Below are 18,878 nucleotides of genomic sequence, written 5' to 3' on the forward strand. Positions count from 1 at the left end.
CAGTAGCCATACAGCACATGTGTACACTACCCACCACACATATGTAATTTATATATTGTGTGCTTTGTCTTTCCTAGAGTAAATGATCGTGATCACGTCTTTAATGTTTCTAGTAAAAATAAAAAATGAAATAATTACTGAGTGAGTGAGCGAGTGAGTGAATTCATTCATTCATTCATTCATTAATAATTTGATATATTAATACATGAATAAAACGTTGACACTGTATGTCTGGCTGGCTGCTTGTCAGAGTATCTGGCATGCCAGAGCACCACAGTCAGGGACACATAGTCACAATGTAGTCAGTGTCAGCGAAAACGTCTCTTCTCTCCTGCTGCCTGATGCCGTCCTGTCTTCTACACTCTGCTGCGCACCAGTCCTCCTCCCTTGGCCTGCAAGTTCAGTCCTGTTGGGGAGTCAAGTTAATAACCTGTGGCTGTGCTTGTACTTCTCTCCCACCAGAGGGCAGTGGTGTGATCATCGCGGTCATCATAATTTGTATCCTGCTTCTGGCAATCCTGGGCAGCGTCCTCTACTTCCTCTACAAGAAGGGCAAGATATGTGGCCGCTCTGGCAAGCAGGACCTGTAAGTGCACATCTTTGATCTGTTTGAACTCTCCTGCAATCTCTCGTCCAACAGCTTTCCCCCCCAAACCATCAGAACCCTGAACACACATTGTTTTTCAATGTGAAGCACCATGAGTTAAGAACCGTATTTTGCTCACCTGCCTATAGTGTGTATTGTGGATGTGACAATAAAACTTGATTGATTGATTGAGGTTAAAGCTTTTATAAAACAATGAACAAGCACTGTTCACAACAAACAAAAAGGTTAAAAAAATTATCCCCCACCAATAACATCTTGCCTATACTGACGTGCACAAAATGCATATGGCAGTTTGAAATTGATCAAGAGAACAGTCATTATTATTACTGTATGATAGTATAAAGGTCATGATTGTCGTCATGTCCGGACAGTTTACTCATATTGGGCCGATTCTTCAAAAACGAAATGCGCCAAAGTGTAACGGTGGCGGAAACAGATATCGTATTTATCCGTCCGATCAAGCTACGTTGAGATGACGTGTTATTCAGAGAGTGGTGTGTAACACAGGTGCGCTGGCGTATCGCAGGTGTATGTCATACTGAATTCAGCTGGTGCAAAGTGATCGGAAAAGCACCCGACAACCTCATTTGCATTGATCCACGCCCAATTTCATACCATAAAAGGCTTCAAGCATGACTCAGCAAACAGCAGTTTGTCTGAGATCCGTCCGTCAAAAAAAGAAAAAAGGCTTTGCAGACATAGCGGCTTCACAAATTAGGCCTAAAATAAAAATGATTGCTGGAAAAAAATCACAGCCGCGGTCACTGCTATGAATATAGCCCGCACTCTATTCATTTAATAATTCTACACATGTAGGAGCAGGACAGGCTTTTATGTTATGTCGTTTTTGCACCATTGTATTACCACTGTAGGCTACTATATATGTACAAACTGACATCAATCCATCAAAGGACACCAAAGGAAATTAAAATATTTCCAAGCTTACAACGGTGTGTGCTCCGCTGAAGCAATATAATTATAATTTATTTAATTAAGTTCGGGACCAAGGCGGGTGCTCAGTGCTCACTCACACCTTTGCAGAGGTAAAACATATCCGATATTTAAAATATCGGATATATGTCAAATTGTCAATGCAAAAGTCGTCTTTTGAGAGAGAGCTAGAGAGAGAGAGAGAGAGAGAGAGGGAGGGGGGCATGGGCCCTCGACACTGGTTTGTGCGATAAAGAACATTAGCCTATACATTCATAAGTGAATAATTATAGGCCTACCTCGTAGGCCTGGGATCCTCTTGTCTGAAGAAATTATAATCCAGTGAGTTTATCCAGTGAGTTAAACTATTCTGTGTGTGGCATCCATGTGATCAATATCAATATACATTATTATAAATTCTGTCTGTCTGTCCGTCATGTTTGTGAACAAGCGCGAGTGGAGGTGAGCTGGCTTAAAAATATGATATGACTGGCCGACTTTCAAACACGCTGACGCCATTCATTAGGCTAATGTGGTCTTCTATTTTTTATATAGGGCTAATTAGCCCTATTCATTTTCCAATGTGAATCGGATCGGCAGCACGCTGCTGTCTGCCCCCCCCCTTCCCCAACACACACACACACACACACACACACACACACACACACACACACACCGACAGTGAACTCAAGGAGCTCCGTAACAAAACAATTTCAATAGGCCTGCCGCCTACTGCAGGCATTACTACACTAATTAAACAATGTTGGATTCGTACTGTGCAGAATGCAGATAAGCCTATGTTCTTATTATAATTGTGAGTTTGTTTTTTAACATGCAGCGCGAGTCCGCGAGAGCCGATCTACAAGCTCACAACCGTTGCACTTCGAGTAGAAGGCTGCCGAGTGAGCAGCCCCAATCGCGCATGATAGAAATATCCTAATGCATGCATTTAGGCATACAAGTGCACTCGGCTTTTATATATATATATATATATCATTTTTTTATGTGCTGATCGACCAATATGTTGGGGACACATGCCTACATATTTTATCTGAGATTTGGGAACAATTTATTGATTCAGCATGAAGACTAAAGCCTTCTGAATAAATCTATACGCAAGTGTATGCTTGCGTAGATTTCTCCGCCACCTAAAGAGGTCCCGTAGGATTTGGCGGAGTTTCCGAACAACCTACGTGAGCGTCAAGTTCACGGTCATTTCCATGAATTCCAAATGAATGTGGGAAATCCACGTAAATGCCTTTCCGCTGATATATTGACGTGACGCTAGCGGAAACGCGTTGAAGAATCAGGCCCATTGTGTGTAATGTACGGCTTGATGTCACTCACTGTGACCTCACCTCGTCCTGTCTTTGTAGCACCAAGGAGAAGAACAACAAGGACAACATCGTAGTGGAGATGAAGAGTGACAACACAGAGGAGGCCGTGCTCCTAGGAGTCAACGGTGACAAGAAACTCCCCAGTGACCAGGTAGATATGTACTCTTTACTAACTCACTTACCAACTCACTCCCCAGTGACCAGGTAGATATGTACTCTTTACTAACTCACTTACCAACTCACTCCCCAGTGACCAGGTAGATATGTACTCTTTACTGACTCACTTACCAACTCACTCCCCAGTGACCAGGTAGATATGTACTCTTTACTAACTCACTTACCAACTCACTCCCCAGTGACCAGGTAGATATGTACTCTTTACTGACTCACTTACCAACTCACTCCCCAGTTACCAGGTAGATATGTACTCTTTACTAACTCACTTACCAACTCACTCCCCAGTTACATGTAGATATGTACTCTTTACTAACTCACGTATCAACTCACTCCCCAGTGACCAGGTAGATATGTACTCTTTACTAACTCACGTATCAACTCACTCCCCAGTGACCAGGTAGATATGTACTCTTTACTAACTCACTTACCAACTCACTCCCCAGTTACCAGGTAGATATGTACTCTTTACTAACTCACTTACCAACTCACTCCCCAGTGACCAGGTAGATATGTACTCTTTACTGACTCACTTACCAACTCACTCCCCAGTTACCAGGTAGATATGTACTCTTTACTAACTCACTTACCAACTCACTCCCCAGTTACCAGGTAGATATGTACTCTTTACTGACTCACTTACCAACTCACTTTTTTAAACTCATACACTGTTACCACTGCAGGTAGATATAGCCTACTGTACCTATACACTTTATTAAAACCCACTCATATAACCATTTCAGGTAATTAAGGGTCAGTGACGAGATGGGGTTGGAAAGTTGACAAATTAAATGTTTAAATTATGTTTCTTTTGTAATGTTGGTTTCCTATCATGGTCAGTATCATGGTCAATATCGTGCCAGTATCATGGTCAGTATCATGATTAGTATCATGGTCAGTATCTTGTCAAAGTTGTCAGTATCATGTCAGTATCGTGGTCAGCATCATGGTCAATATCTTGTCAGTATCATGATTAGTATCATGGTCAGTATCTGGTCAGTATCATGGTCAGTATCTTGTCAAAGTTGTCAGTATCATGTCAGTATCGTGGTCAGCATCATGGTCAATATCTTGTCAGTATCATGGTCAGTATCATGGTCAGTATCTTCTCAGTATCATGGTCAGTATCTTGTCAGCTCTATGGCACGTCAAAAAATCACTTTCACCTAGAAACTCCATTCACACTTTTTATAATTCAGCTTACTGTGGAGACACATGCTGGAACTTTTTACTTTGAAATGTTTTGTAGTTTCTGAGTTATTTAACTTAAACGCACAATGCATTCTCAATGGCAATAGCACAAACTTTGGCATGCTACTAGTCCTACATACTTACACCTAGAAACCCCATTCAAACCTACTTAGGTTCATTTTACGATGGACATGTTTGCCTGAAAAGGAATCTTTGAAATGTTTCATAGTTTTAGAAATATATAGTGCTTTCAAATTTGAGAAATTTATAATGGGGCTCAATGGCAGACAGTGGCACGTCAAAAAATCACTTTCACCTAGAAACTCCATTCACACTTTGTATAATTCAGCTTACTGTGGAGACACATGCTGGAACCTTTTACTTTGAAATGTTTTGTAGTTTCTGAGTTATTTAACTTAAACGCCCAATGCATTCTCAATGGCAATAGCACTTGGCATGCTACTAGTCCTACATACTTACACCTAGAAACCCCATTCTAGCCTACTTAGGTTCATCTTACGGTGGACATGTTTGCCTGAAAAGGACTCTTTGAAATGTTTCATAGTTTTAGAAATATAGTGCTAGTATCAGTATCATGGTCAGGATCATGTCAGTATCTGGTCAGTATCATGTCAGTGTCACTATATTGCCAGTATGTAGGACCTGCAGGAATTCATTTTACTCAAGGTGTGAGAGCATGAAACAGCACACAAAAAAACCTAAATGTGTGAGACATTAGCCGATTAGCTGACAATATCAATGTGTGTGCTTAATGTCCACTGATCCAGGTTTTGATCTGATCTAGTATCATTAACCCCCCCATCCCTCCCTCTCTTTCCCACTCCCCCTCTTCTCCCTGTATATCTCTTCTCTCCCTTCCTCTCTTTCCCGTTTGTATGTTTTTGTTTTACCTCTGGAGTAAAGAGTAATGAATATCTGGACGTGCAGAAGTGAGTACATGCAGAGGCTGTGGACGAAGAATGGACAGCTATACAGACAGACAGACACGTCCTGTTCCTGTCCCATCACTTCCTGTCCTGTCTGTTCTCTGTCTGTTTTCAGGCTCAGGCCTGACGATGCGTTCAAGCCCACCTCTAGAGACATTTTTATTTTATGTTTGAATGTGGAATTATGTCATGGACAGCCTTGGTTTTCTGTTATTTAATGGCTCTCAACTAGTCAAACCAAAACAACAACAACACCACCAACAACAACAGCACCCTTCCCTATTTCAGCTTTGGCTTACTTATTGTATATCCTGGAACATATTTTCGTTGCTATGCAACTCGAGCTCCATGGACATTGTGTGAGAAAGGATTTGAGCGCTTCATGACATAACTCTGCCGCACCGACCTCCGTCACAGCTCCAAGGACTTAACATGCGAGCCCCATAAACTGCTGATCATCCATAGAACCATAATGTCACTTAATTATAAGCATCATTTATACTCCGTAGTGCGACATGAATAAATCTACAAGTTCACAATGCGTCTCGTTGTGACGTGTTTGTAGCTTGTAGATCTGTTCTTGTCGGGTATCGACACCATCGTGCGATGGAGTAGGTTCGATATATTAAGCTTAACTCTGACCAGGGACTGTTTTTATAGCCAATCAACTGCCACCTCAGGCACACCGATCACTGAAGAGTGGCCTTAAATGGCTATTTATTATGTACATATATTATATTCTTTGTATATATACATACCATATTTGTCTTTATTTAAAATAACCTAAAAAAAAGAAAGAAAGAAAATACAAGGTCAGAGTAAGACTATAGAGGGTTTTTGTTCCAGTGCTTTTTACAGAGCAAGATACTTAGCTATTGTGCCCAAACCCTTGTGCTTTGGTCAGTCGTGGTTTCTGCTTTGCGTAAAGACTAATTTACACCAAAGATCGCTGATTTTCAGTGAGTAACACCATATCAAAGTTTAGATGAGGCTTAAGTCTGTATACACTGTAACCCTGGGAGTCTGCTGCCCCCTGTAGGGGAATACTGCCTCCTGCAGCCCAATCACCTGCTTCTGATGTTTTGTTTGAAAAATCATATTTTTTGCTGATACAGTAGGTTTTCTTTATCCGTTCATACAAAATGCTCATTCAGTACCTGACCCTAGCTTTTGTTATTATTATGGGAAATAAAGATATTTGGTGGAATGGTCATTTCTGTAGACTATTCTAGAGTCGAATTGTGAATTGCGTATTCACGGTTGCCATTTTGTTAATGTAGAAGGACTTATTGTTTCTTGAAGTCATACTTTATATCTAATCATTTTCTTTCTTCTGTCATCCACAAGATTCAACATACTGTACTGTAGCATACATAATCAGGTAGAGCATCGCCACCACTCTAGTTCCATGTACAGGTAGCCTTATGAATTCAGTTTTAAGAATTAGGGAAACCCCTTTGTCCCAAAGAATTGTAACTTCCATGTGCACTGATTTATTTGTAATTATTATTTTATGTATTTGTGTTGTTTTGTGAAACAGTAGTTTTGTTGTTGCTTTTGACTATGTGAAACAAAACGTTTTGTTGAAGGACAATTTTATGACTGACAATGTTGTATTTGTTTGTTTGTTTGTTTTTGATGATGAATAATAATAATAAGGCAGACAGACTATTGGCTCATGCAGAACATGGGTCAAGACATGACAGGCTACCTTATTAGGAGTGATACATGTTGCTTTAGTTATTTTAGTTGGATCCCTGATAGGGCTGGAAAATAATATCAGCATCGTTATATGAGACTAGATATGGTCCGGGATGATATGGTAAGTGTTGTCTTTTCCTGGTTTTAATCATTTTATATTTTCAGAAATGGTCAAAAATAGCAAAAAATGGCACATCTACACACAATGTGTAGTTTTTAGATCTTTTTGAAAGGTTTGTTTTTTATGTTCTTGAAAAAAGGTATTTTCGTTTTTTATGTTCTTTAAATTCTTTAATGTCATCGTCACCATATTATCTGTTAAAAAAAATAAAATAAAAACATTGTGATATTTGATTTTGTCCAGACACATTCACTGTGACAGGTTACTGCTCAGTTTGGCACATTGCCTTATATTGATGTCATTTTGCAACCAAAATGATATTATGAAATAGAAGATTTGTGTCTGCGTAAAGGACTACTCCTCTGACTACTAACATTACTCACAGGAGATGCTGGCTGTGACAATATGCTACTTTTTAAGTTTTCATTTTTGTGAAGGATATACTGTAGCATGTGAAAAATCCTCTTGTCAGTCAGTCTGAGATTATGAAAAGTGCCTCACGTTTCTCCACACAGTAACCTTACCTACGGGTCCATTTGGTTCCATTCGTACACTGAGTATTTTACTATGCATTGATGATATTCAACTAGTGTTCAAGTAGGACCAAATATAAAGCAGATACTGTAAAAATAAAAAAATGAAAATAAACATTACATACATAACATTTGTAACACATGGTGTGAACATTTATGACATCACATTTATGACAATCAACCCTTAAGCCGCATGTTCTGTTCTGGAAATGTCATATTCTAACTTTTATTTAGCCCATGTTTTGGTGTTTTTGAGTTATCAATGTTAATTTTGGATTAATTTTCTGAAACCAGTACATTGCCGTTTAATGCATATTATTTGTAAACTGAATTAATTTCAGGACATGTAAAAGTATTTTGAACAAACTCAACGTTTGTAAAAATACAAGCCAACTGTTGAATATATCAAAATAAAACACCTCCTTTAATGTCCCATTCCTAATAGTATGATGATTAATTTAGTAAGAACTCTGGCTGGACCTGTGTTCTGGTCCTCTTGATTGAGCTGAGCAGGACCTAGAAACCTGGCTCCTGGTCAGCTCAATCAACAAGACCAGAACACACACTCATTACTTTTCTTCCAGTTTATTATACTCTTAGTCCGATCGTCTTCTTGGTACAGACTACTACAGAGCGCCCCCTTGTGACTGTTGGTCTGTTGGATTTAATTCAGGGATCTTTCAGACATAAGCCCCAACCGTTACATCTCAGTAAACAGGGGGAGAGAGCACCGTCTCCCGATGGCCCTCCAGCACCTTGATGACATGGGACTTGAACCTGCCAACTGTCTGTAGCAGAGGCAACCGATCAAGCGCACCACACCATTGAGCCAAGGCACCTTTGGGCATTCAGCAGATGTCTCCTGGAGTCCTGGTGCTTTTGAGTTTTTATTTTTTATTCAAGCCTTGAAAAGTTCAAAGTTCTGCAGCATTGAGCTGTAGGAGGAAAGGGACTTGAACATGGAATGTCTGTACTGAAAGCCTGATCATTAGACCACTAGTAAAGTTAAAATAAAATAATCATATTAATCAGATGTTTCTTAGCGCTGTTGAGGTCTTCTTTTGTATGTTAGTGTAACAGCCGGGAATCGAACGCTGGTCTCCCACGTGGAAAGCCAACATCTTAAGCACTACGACAATTAGAGTTTTGTCGTTGTCAGGCTGAGGCTGTGAGCCACTGCTAGAATAGCAGTAAATGAAGCTCAATAACTAGCATTAAACTTCAGGAAGAGTGCAATTCGAACATGAACTCTCTGTGCTGATCAACCGCTACTACACCATCACTCAGTAACAACTGCCTCTTCGTACTGTTGAAGCAATCTTTTGTATGTTAGCAAAGTTGAAAGACTCAAGAGTTGAACATAGAATTACTTTGATCAGATGCTTTGAGTGCTCTTCAAGAGTTGTTTTGTATGTTTGCGTGTCTTACTTATGTATGTTAGTGTAACACCCAGGAATCAAACACAGGTCCCCTGCACTGAAGGCCAACCTCTTAACCACTAAGCCAAAGCAACTGCCTATGGCTCAGAGGAGATATGAGCCTTTTGAGGTCATCAGGCTGAGGCTGTGATCCACTGCTATACAATAGCTTTCAGTTAATACACCTCTACATGTTCAAATCCCTGTTCTCCTATAGCTTAATGCTGGAGTGTTTCAACTTAACTAACTAACTGAGGGCTAAGACACACAATTACCAGGAGATGTTCACTGTGTGTCTGACTAATGGTGCAATGGTCTAATGATCAGTCTCTCAGTACGGACATTCCATGTTCAAGTTCCATTGCTCCTATATATAGCACAATGCTAATGTTTCTCATCCTCCGCAACACCCATTCTCATACACCGCTATACTTTTAAGTATGTTGCGGTAGAGAGAACGTCATCATTTTGGAACATGGGCTATATAGCCCATATCGTACGGCAAACTATAGCACGCCATTTTTCATCATTTTTGAGAATTTGAAAAAAAAGAAAAAAAGAAAACTAAAAAACGATGGGTTAGAGCCCATCGTTTTTTGAATTTTAGATTTTTTTTTTATCCTCGTTTTTCATCATTTTGGACCATGGGCTATAGCCCATATCGTACGGCATACTATAGCACGCCGTTTTTCATCATTTTTGAGGATTTGAAAAAAATGAAAAAAACGATGGGTTATAGCCCATCGTTTTTTGAATTTTTGAAGAAAAAAAAATCCTTGTTTTTCATCATTTTGGACCATGGGCTATAGCCCATATTGTACTGTCGTGTTCTCTATAATAATGCAATATCCACACAGGTAACGTACTGTTCTGTTGGCTTTATTCATACACGGTAACATACAGAGATCAAGTCATGTGACATCCTGCCGCACCTATATGCTATCTGGTTGTCATAGCAACACATATAATCACACAGCATAGAATAGATATCACCACAGTAGGGCATACTATAGCACGCAGTTTTTCATCATTTTTGAGGATTTGAAAAAAATGAAAAAATGAAAAAAACGATGGGTTATAGCCCAACGTTTTTTGAATTTTTGAAAAAAAAGAATCCTCGTTTTTCATCATTTTGGACCATGGGCTATAGCCCATATCGTACGGCATACTATAGCACGCCGTTTTTCATCATTTTTGAGGATTTGAAAAAAATGAGAAAAATAAAAACATGGGTTATAGGCCACCGTTTTTTGAATTTTTGAATTTTTTTTTAATCCTCGTTTTTCATCATTTTGGACCATGGGCTATAGCCCATACCGTACGGCATACTATAGCACATCATTTTTCATCATTTTTGAGGATTTGAAAAAAACGAGAAAAATAAAAACATGGGTTATAGGCCACCGTTTTATTTTTTTATTTTTTTATCCTCGTTTTTCATCATTTTTGACCATCCCACTGAGCAATAGCCGGCTATTAGACGTGCGTCTAAAAATGGGATAAAAAACGTCTAAAAATAGACGTCTAAAAAACGTCTAAAAATAGACGTCTAAAACACGGCTAGTTTTAGACTTGTTTTAGACGTTTATAAACAGAACATTCAGGGTTCAAGTCTCCTGAAGAACATTTTCACTGTCCATCTAAATTCTAAACGGTTGGTTAAATATAATTTCCCGATTGCACCTCACATGCCAGTGTGGCACAGTAGATAAACCGGGGCTTTATAAACAGAACATTCAGGGTTCAAGTCTCCTGAAGAACATTTTCACTGTCCATCTAAATTCTAAACGGCTGGTTAAATATAAGTTCCCGATTGTACCTTACATGCCAGTGTGGCTCAAAAGATAAATCTGAGCTTCGTAATCCAAAGGTTACTGGTTCAAAACTCAAACAAAACTAATACTCAACCAAACCCAGCTAACATGTCCACCTGGGCCCAATTTGGTTTTGACATGGGCTATGGGCTTGGGTTCCAAGTGGGCCGTGCACCCAGTATTCACAAAGGGCCCACCCATGTTAGCCCATGTGGGTTTCTAACTCGGTTTTAGGTGGTATCCAAATGGGCCATTTTATATCAGAACCATGTGTGCCAACTGTGTTTGCCTATATGGGTTTGAACTGGGATCTGATTGGGCCTTAAGTGGGTACCAGCTGGGCAAATTATCAGGCCACACTTGTGTCCACCCTCATTGTCTTCCGTCCTGTTTCTGTTGTCACCTGCTGTCGATTGTTCATTCCTACAGATAGGATGCAGTGCGCCACATTGGCGGTGTTTCCAGTTTTCTGTAGTAGTTTCTTCAAGTGTTCAAACTTTATAACTGGATAGCACTCGATCTGTAGAGTCCTACATTACTATCTCCTACGATCAAGGGTTAGGGTTAGGGAACTGTAGCATGCTGTTTTTCATCATTTTTGAGGACGAAAATCACTATAGCCCATGGTCTAGAAGTGATTTTGTCTTTTTTTCAAATCCTCGTTTTTCATCGTTTTTGACCATGGATTATAGCCGGGTTAGGGTTAGGTTCCACGGGCTAATAAAGTGTAAATTCGGGGGTCCTTGACAAGAAAAGGTTTGGGAAGCACTGTTGTAGAGGGTCTATACTAGATGATAAGGTAGTGACTTTGACAGTGTACAAATGGAACCGGTTTTCAGCAGGTCAAATGAGGTACAGAAAACCATATGACTCCCAGGCTGATCTCATTGGGGGAAAACTGTATGAGTTTATTTGTTTAAGAACTAACAATCAATTGAAAAATATATTCTGGATGTGACACTTACAAGCCAAATTAGCGCATTTGGTAGAGCATTAGACTGAAGATCTAAAGGTCCCTGGTTCAATCCAGGCTTTCGGCAGTTGAAATGAGGTACAGAAAATCCTACGACTCTTAGGCTGATCTCACTGGGTGAAAAACTTTATGAGTTTTTTTGTTTAAGAAGTAACAAGTAACAGTCAATGTAAAAATAAATACTGGATGTGTTACTTGCAAGCTGTAATAGCTCAGTTGGGAGAGCGTTAGACTGTAGATCTGAAGGTTCCTGGTTCAAACCTGTGATTCGGCAGTTGAAATGAGGTACAGACAACCGTATGACTCTCAAGCTGATCTCACTGTGGGATGAACTGTATGGGTTTTTGTTTAAGAACTAACAATACATTGAAAAATACATTCTGGATGTGTCACTTACAAGCAAACAAACAAAAAAGCAGTGTGAATTGTCTGGAGCCAGTGGCTCAGTGTGTTAGAACACTGTCCACATGTTTGGGAGATGGTGAGTTCAAACCCCAAATAAATCTTTATTTTCAAGACCTATTTCAGAAGAAGAAAACAAACAAAAAAGCAGTGTGCATTGTCTGGAGCCAGTGGCTCAGTGTGTTAGAACGCTGCCACATGATCGGGAGATGGTGAGTCGGCAGTAGAAATGAGGTACAGACAACCGTATGACGCTCAAGCTTATCTCACTGCGGGATGAGCTGTATGTGTTTATGTTTAAGAACTAACAATGCATTGAAAAATACATTCTGGATGTGTCACTTACAAGCCGAAATAGCTCAGTTGGAAGAGCATTAGACTGAAGATCTAAACGTCCCTAGTTCAATCCTGTGTTTCGGCAGTTGAAATGAATTTCAAAAACTGTATATAGTTTCGGAAGGCTTACTATAATATGTTGTTTTTCATGATTTTGAAGGATAAAAAAAGACATAGCCTACTATAGTTCATGGGTTTGTAAGACATACATGTGTACTTCATGATTTGGAGGATTAAAAAATATCAGCCAAACACTCAACTATTTACTGTGAAGTTTTCCTTTCCACACTGGGAACTACCCATAGATCCGAAGTCCCGTTAGTCCGAACATGCACTGCTCCCGTGCTTGCGGTTAGGTTTAGGTTTGCTCCCGTGCTTGCGGTTAGGTTTAGGTTAGGGTTAGAGATAGGGATAGTAATTTCGGAACAATGAACCTTCTGACTAATGACACGGCACCTCCACACTGACATCAAGTGGCCTGGAAATTCCAGCTGAACTGTGTGCCGCTAAGTGGCCCAGCGGATAAGTCACAAGTTATCTGTAGAGTACCTTGTAGAATTGTGCTAGTTCAAACCCAACACACTCAGTAGGTAGGTGCTGGTTTTTGACGGGCCAATCATTCTGATTGACAGATTCCTTGGCCAATCAGATCGGTCTGCCTTCAGCCAATCCTAGGGCTCCTTACATTGTCTCGTCCAATCAAATGGTCGCAGACCCGGACCACTTCCTTGTTTTTTAACTGGATGGAATACTCTGACCTGTTTTAGATTTATAGTGATTCTTCAACTTCATTTTCTTCATTTTCACAGTTTTTGACGTTTTATTAATATAATTGATCATTCTAGATCACTGCTAGATCTGTAACAATCTTCTCTTATGGGGTTAGGGTTAGGGTTAGGGTTAGGGTTAGGGTTAGGGTTAGGGTTAGGGTTAGGGTTAGGGTTAGGGTTAGGGTTAGGGTTAGGGTTAGGGTTAGGTTCAGGTTCCGGTTCCACAGGTTAATAAAGTGTAAATGTGGGGGTCCTTGACAAGAAAAGGTTTGGGAACCACTGTTGTAGAGGGACTATAGAATAGATAGATGTTGATAGTATTAAGTTAGTTACTTTGACAGTGTACAAATGGAACCGGTTTTCAGCAGGTCAAATGAGGTACAGAAAACCATATGACTCCCAGGCTGATCTCACTGGGGGAAAACTGTATGAGTTTATTTGTTTAAGAACTAACAATCAATTGAAAAATATATTCTGGATGTGACACTTACAAGCCAAATTAGCGCATTTGGTAGAGCATTAGACTGAAGATCTAAAGGTCCCTGGTTCAATCCAGGCTTTCGGCAGTTGAAATGAGGTACAGAAAATCCTACGACTCTTAGGCTGATCTCACTGGGTGAAAAACTTTATGAGTTTTTTTGTTTAAGAAGTAACAAGTAACAGTCAATGTAAAAATAAATACTGGATGTGTTACTTGCAAGCTGTAATAGCTCAGTTGGGAGAGCGTTAGACTGTAGATCTGAAGGTTCCTGGTTCAAACCTGTGATTCGGCAGTTGAAATGAGGTACAGACAACCGTATGACTCTCAAGCTGATCTCACTGTGGGATGAACTGTATGGGTTTTTGTTTAAGAACTAACAATACATTGAAAAATACATTCTGGATGTGTCACTTACAAGCAAACAAACAAAAAAGCAGTGTGAATTGTCTGGAGCCAGTGGCTCAGTGTGTTAGAACACTGTCCACATGTTTGGGAGATGGTGAGTTCAAACCCCAAATAAATCTTTATTTTCAAGACCAATTTCAGAAGAAGAAAACAAACAAAAAAGCAGTGTGAATTGTCTGGAGCCAGTCGCTCAGTGTGTTAGAACGCTGCCACATGATCGGGAGATGGTGAGTCGGCAGTAGAAATGAGGTACAGACAACCGTATGACACAAGCTGATCTCACTGCGGGATGAACTGTATGAGTTTGTTTAAGAACTAACAATGCATTGAAAAATACATTCTGGATGTGTCACTTACAAGCTGAAATAGCTCAGTTGGAAGAGCATTAGACTGAAGATCTGAACGTCCCTAGTTCAATCCTGTGTTTCGGCAGTTGAAATGAGTTACCAAAAACTGTATATAGTTTCGGAAGACTTACTATAATATGTTGTTTTTCATGATTTTGAAGGATAAAAAAAGACATACTATAGTTCATGGGTTTGTAAGACATACATCTGTACTTCATGATTTGGAGGATTAAAAAATATCAGCCAAACACTCAACTATTTACTGTGAAGTTTTCCTTTCCACACTGACATCAAGTGGCCTGGAAATTCCAGCTGAACTGTGTGCCGCTAAGTGGCCCAGCGGATAAGTCACAAGTTATCTGTAGAGTACCTTGTAGAATTGTGCTAGTTCAAACCCAACACACTCAGTAGGAAGGTGCTGGTTTTTGACGTGCCAATCATTCTGATTGACAGATTCCTTGGCCAATCAGATCGGTCTGCCTTCAGCCAATCCTAGGGCTCCTTACATTGTCTCGTCCAATCAAATGGTCGCAGACCCGGACCACTTCCTTGTTTATAACTGGATGAAATACTCTGACCTGTTTTAGATTTATAGTGATTCTTCAACTTCATTTTCTTCATTTTCACAGTTTTTGACGTTTTATTAATATAATTGATCATTCTAGATCACTGCTAGATCTGTAACAATCTTCTCTTATGGGGTTAGGGTTAGGGTTAGGGTTAGGTTCAGGTTCAGGTTCAGGTTCAGGTTCCACAGGTTAATAAAGTGTAAATGTGGGGGTCCTTGACAAGAAAAGGTTTGGGAACCACTGTTGTAAAGGGACTATAGAATAGATAGATGTTGATAGTATTAAGTTAGTTACTTTGACAGTGTACAAATGGAACCGGTTTTCAGCAGGTCAAATGTGGTACAGAAAACCATATGACTCCCAGGCTGATCTCAATGGGGGAAAACTGTATGAGTTTATTTGTTTAAGAACTAACAATCAATTGAAAAATATATTCTGGATGTGACACTTACAAGCCAAATTAGCGCATTTGGTAGAGCATTAGACTGAAGATCTAAAGGTCCCTGGTTCAATCCAGGCTTTCGGCAGTTGAAATGAGGTACAGAAAATCCTACGACTCTTAGGCTGATCTCACTGGGTGAAAAACTTTATGAGTTTTTGTTTAAGAAGTAACAAGTAACAGTCAATGTAAAAAGAAATACTGGATGTGTTACTTGCAAGCTGTAATAGCTCAGTTGGGAGAGCGTTAGACTGTAGATCTGAAGGTTCCTGGTTCAAACCTGTGATTCGGCAGTTGAAACGAGGTACGGACAACTGTATGACTCAAGCTGATCTCACTGTGGGATGAACTGTATGGGTTTTTGTTTAAGAACTAACAATACATTGAAAAATACATTCTGGATGTGTCACTTACAAGCAAACAAACAAAAAAGCAGTGTGAATTGTCTGGAGCCAGTGGCTCAGTGTGTTAGAACACTGTCCACATGTTTGGGAGATGGTGAGTTCAAACCCCAAATAAATCTTTATTTTCAAGACCAATTTCAGAAGAAGAAAACAAACAAAAAAGCAGTGTGAATTGTCTGGAGCCAGTCGCTCAGTGTGTTAGAACGCTGCCACATGATCGGGAGATGGTGAGTCGGCAGTAGAAATGAGGTACAGACAACCGTATGACACAAGCTGATCTCACTGCGGGATGAACTGTATGAGTTTGTTTAAGAACTAACAATGCATTGAAAAATACATTCTGGATGTGTCACTTACAAGCCGAAATAGCTCAGTTGGAAGAGCATTAGACTGAAGATCTGAACGTCCCTAGTTCAATCCTGTGTTTCGGCAGTTGAAATGAGTTACCAAAAACTGTATATAGTTTCGGAAGACTTACTATAATATGTTGTTTTTCATGATTTTGAAGGATAAAAAAAGACATACTATAGTTCATGGGTTTGTAAGACATACATCTGTACTTCATGATTTGGAGGATTAAAAAATATCAGCCAAACACTCAACTATTTACTGTGAAGTTTTCCTTTCCACACTGACATCAAGTGGCCTGGAAATTCCAGCTGAACTGTGTGCCGCTAAGTGGCCCAGCGGATAAGTCACAAGTTATCTGTAGAGTACCTTGTAGAATTGTGCTAGTTCAAACCCAACACACTCAGTAGGAAGGTGCTGGTTTTTGACGTGCCAATCATTCTGATTGACAGATTCCTTGGCCAATCAGATCGGTCTGCCTTCAGCCAATCCTAGGGCTCCTTACATTGTCTCGTCCAATCAAATGGTCGCAGACCCGGACCACTTCCTTGTTTATAACTGGATGAAATACTCTGACCTGTTTTAGATTTATAGTGATTCTTCAACTTCATTTTCTTCATTTTCACAGTTTTTGACGTTTTATTAATATAATTGATCATTCTAGATCACTGCTAGATCTGTAACAATCTTCTCTTATGGGGTTAGGGTTAGGGTTAGGGTTAGGGTTAGGGTTAGGGTTAGGTTCAGGTTCAGGTTCAGGTTCCACAGGTTAATAAAGTGTAAATGTGGGGGTCCTTGACAAGAAAAGGTTTGGGAACCACTGTTGTAAAGGGACTATAGAATAAATAGATGTTGATAGTATTAAGTTAGTTACTTTGACAGTGTACAAATGGAACCGGTTTTCAGCAGGTCAAATGTGGTACAGAAAACCATATGACTCCCAGGCTGATCTCAATGGGGGAAAACTGTATGAGTTTATTTGTTTAAGAACTAACAATCAATTGAAAAATATATTCTGGATGTGACACTTACAAGCCAAATTAGCGCATTTGGTAGAGCATTAGACTGAAGATCTAAAGGTCCCTGGTTCAATCCAGGCTTTCGGCAGTTGAAATGAGGTACAGAAAATCCTACGACTCTTAGGCTGATCTCACTGGGTGAAAAACTTTATGAGTTTTTGTTTAAGAAGTAACAAGTAACAGTCAATGTAAAAATAAATACTGGATGTGTTACTTGCAAGCTGTAATAGCTCAGTTGGGAGAGCGTTAGACTGTAGATCTGAAGGTTCCTGGTTCAAACATGTGATTCGGCAGTTGAAACCAGGTACGGACAACTGTATGACTCAAGCTGATCTCACTGTGGGATGAACTGTGTGGGTTTTTGTTTAAGAACTAACAATACATTGAAAAATACATTCTGGATGTGTCACTTACAAGCAAACAAACAAAAAAGCAGTGTGAATTGTCTGGAGCCAGTGGCTCAGTGTGTTAGAACACTGTCCACATGTTTGGGAGATGGTGAGTTCAAACCCCAAATAAATCTTTATTTTCATGACCAATTTCAGAAGAAGAAAACAAACAAAAAAGCAGTGTGCATTGTCTGGAGCCAGTGGCTCAGTGTGTTAGAACGCTGCCACATGATCGGGAGATGGTGAGTCGGCAGTAGAAATGAGGTACAGACAACCGTATGACTCTCAAGCTGATCTCACTGCGGGATGAACTGTATGTGTTTATGTTTAAGAACTAACAATGCATTGAAAAATACATTCTGGATGTGTCACTTACAAGGCGAAATAGCTCAGTTGGAAGAGCATTAGACTGAAGATCTAAACGTCCCTAGTTCAATCCTGTGTTTCGGCAGTTGAAATGAGTTACCAAAAACTGTATATAGTTTCGGAAGACTTACTATAATATGTTGTTTTTCATGATTTTGAAGGATAAATAAAGAGATACTATAGTTCATGGGTTTGTAAGACATACATGTGTACTTCATGATTTGGAGGATTAAAAAATATCAGCCAAACACTCAACTATTTACTGTGAAGTTTTCCTTTCCACACTGACATCAAGTGGCCTGGAAATTCCAGCTGAACTGTGTGCCGCTAAGTGGCCCAGTGGATAAATCACAAGTTATCTGTAGAGTACCTTGTAGAATTGTGCTAGTTCAAACCCAACACACTCAGTAGGAAGGTGCTGGTTTTTGACGTGCCAATCATTCTGATTGACAGATTCCTTGGCCAATCAGATCGGTCTGCCTTCAGCCAATCCTAGGGCTCCTTACATTGTCTCGTCCAATCAAATGGTCGCAGACCCGGACCACTTCCTTGTTTATAACTGGATGAAATACTCTGACCTGTTTTAGATTTATAGTGATTCTTCAACTTCATTTTCTTCATTTTCACAGTTTTTGACGTTTTATTAATATAATTGATCATTCTAGATCACTGCTAGATCTGTAACAATCTTCTCTTATGGGGTTAGGGTTAGGGTTAGGGTTAGGGTTAGGTTCAGGTTCAGGTTCAGGTTCCACAGGTTAATAAAGTGTAAATGTGGGGGTCCTTGACAAGAAAAGGTTTGGGAACCACTGTTGTAAAGGGACTATAGAATAGATAGATGTTGATAGTATTAAGTT

General features: G+C 39.8%; 1 protein-coding gene across 5 annotated transcripts in view; it reads left to right on the top strand.

The window, feature by feature from the left end:
- Positions 1–7,978, top strand: part of mcamb (melanoma cell adhesion molecule b) — an 86,184-nt gene extending 78,206 nt beyond the window's left edge. For 4 of the 5 annotated variants that reach the window (XM_083773636.1, XM_083773637.1, XM_083773639.1 and 1 more), the window contains 3 exons: positions 463–586; positions 2,914–3,025; positions 5,164–7,978. In XM_083773636.1, the coding sequence (XP_083629762.1) occupies positions 463–586; positions 2,914–3,025; positions 5,164–5,193 (266 nt within the window). In that variant the 3' untranslated portion in view covers positions 5,194–7,978. Of the gene's footprint in view, positions 1–462; positions 587–2,913; positions 3,026–5,158 lie in introns of all 5 variants that reach the window. The other variant, XM_083773638.1, reaches the window with a different exon arrangement.
- The last annotated feature ends 10,900 nt before the right edge of the window (positions 7,979–18,878 follow it).

This window comes from Protomyctophum parallelum (assembly GCF_964188405.1).
Source record: "Protomyctophum parallelum genome assembly, chromosome: 9".
NCBI lineage: Eukaryota > Metazoa > Chordata > Actinopteri > Myctophiformes > Myctophidae > Protomyctophum > Protomyctophum parallelum.